General features: G+C 45.3%; 1 protein-coding gene across 1 annotated transcript in view; it reads right to left on the reverse strand.

The window, feature by feature from the left end:
* The window catches only part of TRARG1 (trafficking regulator of GLUT4 (SLC2A4) 1), a 13,224-nt gene that overhangs the window by 3,623 nt on the left and 2,892 nt on the right, over positions 1-6,709 (reverse strand). Inside the window, exons 2-3 of the mRNA XM_015828388.1 lie at positions 1,925-2,047; positions 215-319 (exon numbers count right to left, since the gene is read on the reverse strand). Of these exons, the coding sequence (XP_015683874.1) occupies positions 215-319; positions 1,925-2,047 (228 nt within the window). The remainder of the gene's footprint in view (positions 1-214; positions 320-1,924; positions 2,048-6,709) is intronic.

The raw sequence follows: 6,709 nt of genomic DNA on the forward strand, positions 1-6,709 counted from the left end.
CACACACACACACATGCCCCTCATCAGCTCTCTGGCTGAAAAAGCCGCATCTGCCACTGACGTCCCCGTGCAGAGGTGTCCACCCAACTGCGCACATCTGGTTTTGCGGTCCTCCATCCAGGCTAGTTTCGTTTAAACAGCCCTAAGGGAAGAAAGGAAGCCAGAAAAAGTCAGAGAAAAAGTCAGCTGGAGACACAGGTAGTCCACAACTCACGACCACAAGGGAGCCCAGAATGTCCGTCCTTAAGCAAGACGGCTGTGAAATGAGTTTCGCCCCAGCGTCGCTAAGAGAATCCCTTCCGTTGTTAAAGAGAGTCACCTGGTCGTTAAGCCAATCCGGCTTTCCCCCACTGACTTTGCTGGTCAGAAAGTCGTCAAAGGGCATCGCGTGACACACACACACACACCCCGGGACGCTGCAAACAGTCATAAGTACATGTCAGTTGCCGAGCATCCGAATTTTGATCACGTGACCACAGGGAAGCAAAGTGGGAAAACAGTCACAAATCAGTGTCGTCGTAACTTGGAACGGCCGCTAAAAGAATGGTTGTAAGCCGAGGGCTACTTGTACACAATAGTTCAGACATACATCCCAGCCATACAAAGAGGGGGGGTGTCCCAAACAAAGGTGGCCCCCAACTTAATCTTACCTACATTGGCAGATCCCTCCCTTTGGGGATATGAGAAATAACTGGATCGGAAATGTAATTAAAATCCTGGTACATATCATAATATCCAAAATACATATTTTATCTATTTGAATATAATCTTGTTATCAAGTGAGATAAGGGAAATTTTGGTTACCCAAAGTCTGAAAATTATAAATATTAAAGGTCAAAGGTCTATTCTGTTCTGTTCTATTCTATTCTATTCTATTCTATTCTATTCTATTCTATTCTATTCATTATTCTATTCTATTCATTATTCTATTCTATTCTATTCATTATTCTATTCTATTCATTATTCTATTCTATTCTATTCATTATTCTATTCATTATTCTATTCTATTCATTATTCTATTCTATTCTATTCTATTCATTATTCTATTCTATTCATTATTCTATTCTATTCTATTCTATTCTATTCATTATTCTATTCATTATTCTATTCTATTCATTATTCTATTCTATTCTATTCTATTCATTATTCTATTCTACTGTACTTTACTGTACTCTACTCTACTCTACACTACTCTATTCTATTCTATTGTATCCTATTCTATTCATTATTCTATTCTATTCATTATTCTATTCTATTCTATTCTATTCTATTCTATTCTATTCATTATTCTATTCTATTCATTATTCTCTTCTATTCTATTCATTATTCTATTCTATTCTATTCTATTCTATTCTATTCATTATTCTATTCTATTCTACTCTATTCATTATTCTATTCTACTGTACTTTACTGTACTCTACTGTACTGTACTGTACTGTACTGTACTCTACTCTACTCTACCCTACACTACTCTATTCTATTCTATTGTATCCTATTCTATTCATTATTCTATCCATTATTCTATTCTATTCATTATTCTATTCATTATTCTACTCTACTCTACTCTACTCTATTCTATTTTCTATTCTATTCTATTTTTATTCTGAGGGACTGGCTCAAAGTCACCCAGCTGGCTTTCATGCCTAAGGCAGGACTAGAACTCACCGTCTCCTGGTGATTGGCCCAAAGTCACCCCACTGTCTTTTATGCATAAGGTGGGACTAGAACTCACCATCTCCTGGTGATTGGTCTACAGTCATCCAGGCAGCTTTCGTGCATAAGGTGGGACTAGAACTCACAGTTCCTAGCCTGGTGCCTTAACCATTAGACCAAACTGGCTCTTTTGATTGAAAGCAAACTCAGCCACTCCACCCAAGGGGGGCCTGCCTGGCGGGGGGCGCAGGGGGGTCTCCTTACCTGCAGCATTTACTGAACAGATGATGATGATGGCCGATCCCAGCACGATGGACAGGATACTCAGGAACCTGGCCACACGGCCTAAGCGGCGGGCTCCGTCCACGTCCCCTTGAAGGTTGCTGTTCCTCGACTGGGGGAAAGAGAAGAGAGGAGAAATGGGCAGTTCGGGAAAGGAAGAACGTTTGGGCCAGCCTTGCGAGGTAGGCCAGACAAGGAGTGCCAGTTCTTTCGTTTCTTGTAAGGTTATATTAAAAGAATCTTGCAAGGTCTCCCTCGGGGGGGAGAGGGCAGCGTGTGCGTGTGACAGATGATAGATAGATAGATAGATAGATAGATAGATAGATAGATAGATAGATAGATAGATAGATAGATAGATAGATAGATAGATAGATAGATAGAAGAAACAAAGAAAGATGAGAGAGAGATGAAAGAAGAAAAGAAAGAAAGAAAAGATAGATGATAGATGATAGAGAGAGAGAAGATGAAAGAAAAAAAAGAAAGAAAGAAAAGATAGACGAGATAGATAGATAGATAGATAGATGAAAGAGAAAGAAAGAGATAGATATAGATGATAGACAGAGAGAAAGAGAAGATGAAAGAGAGAAAGATAGTTGATAGATGATAGAGAGATGAAAGAAGAAAAGAAAGAAAAGATAGCTGATAGATGATAGAGAAGATGAAAGAAGAAAAGAAAGAAAGAAAGAAAAGATAGAAGATAGAGATAGATATAGATAGATAGATGGAGAGATAGAGATAGAGATAGAGATAGATAGATAAAGAGAAAAAGAGATAGATGATAATGATAGAGAGATAGAGAGAAGATGAAAGAAAGAAAGAAAAGATAGATGATAGAGAGATAGAGATGAAAGGAAAGAAAGAAAGAAAAAAGAAAGAAAGAAAGAAAGAAAGAAAAAAGAAAGATGGATGGCTAGATAGATAGATAGATGGATGGAGAAAGAGAAGTTGAAAGAAAGAGAAAGAAAGAAAGAAAGAAAGAAAGAAAGAAAGAAAGAAAGAAAAGACAGAAGATAGAGATATAGATAGTCTCTGCTCAAGCAGGAGACCGTCTAGCCCAGTGGTTCTCAACCTGTGGGTCGGGACCCCATTTGGGGTCGATCGACCATTTCACGGGGGTCGCCAAACAAGGCTGTCCACCATTTTTTTTGTCCGCCATTTTTTTTGTCCGCCATTTTTTCCCCCTTTTCCGGCGGGTGCCTTACCTCCCTTGGGCTGGGCCAGCTGGTGGTCGGCCTGCTCCGTCTCTGCCGCTTGCCAGCTACGCCTCGGCCGGCGCAGGGGGCGGAACCACGCATGCGCGGCGCTCCCGGGCAGGGAAAGTCCTTGACTTACGACCGGTTGGGTAGTCCTCGACTTACGACCGGTTTAGTCCTCGAATTATGACCGGTTTAGTCCTCGACTTACGACCGGTTGGGGTCGTGGCATTAAAAAGGTTGAGAACCACTGGTCTAGCCGGCCATTTCAGACAAGTGACTCTTAACTCTCTTCTTAAAAGCCTCCAGTGATGGAGCACCCACAACTTCTAGAGGCAAGCTGTTCCACAGGTTAATTGTTCTCACTGTCAGGCAGTTTCTGCTTCGTTCTAGGTCAGATAATAAAATGGAGGGGCATCCTTCCCCCCACCTTTGCAGCCCCAGAAACCAGGCCTTTCCCACGTCCCTCTTCCTTCTCTGGGCTCAGCTGCCTCTTTGCGGACCCCTGCCCAGTTTGAGGCTCTCCCTCCTGCCCCCCCCCAGCTCCTTCCTTCCCACAGACCACGATCACTTGCGATCTGTTCGTGCAAAGCTATTGTTGACCCACAAACGTCCCTGTTCCGCCTTCTTGGCACATGCACAGCCATTTGCCCCTTCCAGGGTGGGGCAGCTCTTAAGAGGGACCCCTGGCAGGGAACCTCTGCCCCCCCAATGGAGCCAGAGTCCCAGGCTGTCTGTTTGTAGGTCACTGCTGGGCCACACTGCCCCATGTCCCATAAACCATGCCTGGCTAAGGCCTTAGAGTGTCCTCCTCCTCCTCCTCTCAGCAAACCCCACTCTTTTCTTGCACTGATAATGTTACCTAGTTGGGTCATGAAAGGTCTGCAAGAACAAAACCAACCTCAAAGTACCAGGGACATTACAGTTCTCCTTCTCCACCTTCTCCTCCTCCTCCTCCTTCTTCTTCTCCTCCTTCTCCACCTTCTCCTCCTCNCTCCTCCTCCTCCTCCTCCTCCTCCTCCTTCTCTTCCTTCTCCTCCTCCTCCACCACCACCACCTCCTTCTCCTCCTCTCAGGAAACTCTACTCCTTTGCTACAGTGATAATGTTACCTAGTTGGGTCATGAAATGTTTGCAAGAAAACAACCAAGCTCAGAGTACCAAGGATACTCTCCTCCTCCTCCTCCTCCTCCTCCTCCTCCCAGCATTTATGATGTTAGTTAGTTAGGTCATGAAATGTTTGCAAGAAAACCGCCCAGCTCAGAGAGCACCCAGGACCCCACAGTTTTCCTCCTCCTCCTCCTCCTCCTCCTCCTCCTCCTCCTCCTCCTCTTCCCAGGGCAGGCTTCTTTTCCTGAAGCTCCGAAAGCCAGCTCCATTGGCCTGGATTTAAATCGGAAACAGCAGGATTCCTGCCCTAAGCTATAAAATCCCAAGATAAATTTCACTCGGTCCGACATTCGCTTGGTGCTGCTGTACAAAAGTAACGCAGAAAGTCCTCCACTTACAATCATTCCTTTAGCCACCATTCAAAGTTACAACTGCCCTGGAAAAAAAAAAGGGACTCACCCCCCTTTTCCATTCTTGCAGCCTCCTGGGGTCACGTGATCAAAATTTCTGGCGCTAAACACGAGACGGTCGTTGCGTGAGTTTCTTGTGCCATTTTGCGACCTTTCTTGCCACTGAATCACCGCGATTGTTAAGTTGGTAACACGGTTGTTAAGCGAATCCGGCTTCCCTGTTGACTTTGCTCATCAGAAGCTCCCAAAAGGGGAATCACGTGACTCCGGGATGCTGCGACCGTCATAAATACGAGTCAGTTGCCGAGCCTCTGAATTTTGAGCACGTGAGCCACGGGGACGCTGCGACGGTCATAAGTGTGAAAAACTTACTGTCTCTAGACTGAGTTTCGACTCTCCTTAAAAAACCTCCAGGGATGGAGCAGGCCACAACTTCTGGAGGCAGGCTGTTCCCCTGGTTAATTCTTCTAGCTCAGTGGTTCTCAACCTTTTTAATGCCGCGACCCCAACCGGTCGTAAGTTGAGGACTAAACTGGTCATACGTCGAGGACTAAACCAGTCGTAAGTCGAGGACTACCCAACCGGCCGTAAGTCGAGGACTTTCCCTGCCCAGGAGCGCCGCGCATGCGTGGTTCCTCCCCCTGTGCCGGCCGAGGCGTAGCTGGCAAGCGGCAGAGACGGAGCAGGCCGACCACCTGGCCCAGCTCAAGGGAGGTAAGGCACCCGCCGGAAAAGGGGAAAAAAATGGCGGACAAAACAAATGGTGGACAAAAAACATGGCGGACAGCCTTGCTTGGCGACCCCTGTGAAATGGTCGATCGACCCCAAATGGGGTCCCGACCCACAGGTTGAGAACCACTGTTCTAGCTGTAAGGAAATTTCAGTCCCTTTTTCCAGTGCCGTTGTAACTTCAAACCGTCACTAAGCGAATCATTGTAAGCTGAGGACCCCCTGTACCGAAAGACCTGAAAAAAGATGTCACCAGAACTCTGATTTTTTTTTTTTTACTAAGGAGATGTGAACAGTGGTCCAAATTATATTAGTATTATTAATCACAACGAGCATGACGGATGCTCAGCATTAGGGCCGTTACTATAAGAGTTTGCTGTTTGCTATTTATTTATTGCTATTCCATATTTATTCAGCCAAGTTTCACCTTCTAGCAAACGTGTGTGTGTGTGTGTGTGTGTGTGTGTGAATTGTTTTCCGGAAAAGTGGCAAAAAAAAGCCCTTGTAATCAATTAATAAATGCAAAGGCCATTTCGCAATCTTATGATTAACGGCAGAGCAGAAATCCATTAACAAAGTTGGTCTTTCCGTTCTCAGCCATACTTCCACTTTCACCTGTGTGTGTGTGTGTGTGTGTGTGTGAGAGAGAGAGAGAGAGAGAGAGAGAGAAAGACATATACTATTATTATTATTATTATTATTATTAATTTAATTTCTATACCGCCCTTCTCCCGCAGGACTCAGGGCGGTGCACAGCATATTAAAAACAGATACAATAACAATATACAAAAATAAAAAACCCTTCTAAAACCAAATTAAAAACCAAATATTTGAGGCTGTGTTCCAATTAAAATTATACTTAAAATCGTCCCTAAATAAAATTCACCCTAGGTCAGTCCCGCTTGCTGAAAAAGCCATGTCTTGAGGGCACGGCGGAAAGTAAGGAGATCCGGAATCATCCGGATCTCTGGGGGCAGTTCATTCCAGAGGGTGGGGGCACCCACAGAGAAGGCCCTCCCCCTGGGGGTCGCCAGCCTACATTGTTTGGCCGATGGCACCCTGAGGAGGCCCGCTCTGTGGGAGCGTACCGGTCTATGGGAGGGAATCTGTGGCAGAAGGCGGTCTCGGAGGTAGCCAGGTCCGATGCCATGGAGCGTTTTAAAGGTGGTAACTAACACCTTAAAACGCACACGGAAGACCACTGGTAGCCAGTGCAGCTCACGCAAGAGCGGTGTTACATGGGAGCGACGAGTCCCTCCCAACACCGCCCGCGCGGCCGCATTCTGGACCAGTTGAAGTCTCCGGGTGCTCCTCAAAGGGAGCCCCATGTAGA

Source organism: Protobothrops mucrosquamatus, unplaced genomic scaffold (genome assembly GCF_001527695.2).
Source record: "Protobothrops mucrosquamatus isolate PMUCROS unplaced genomic scaffold, P.Mucros_1.0 scaffold4449, whole genome shotgun sequence".
NCBI lineage: Eukaryota > Metazoa > Chordata > Lepidosauria > Squamata > Viperidae > Protobothrops > Protobothrops mucrosquamatus.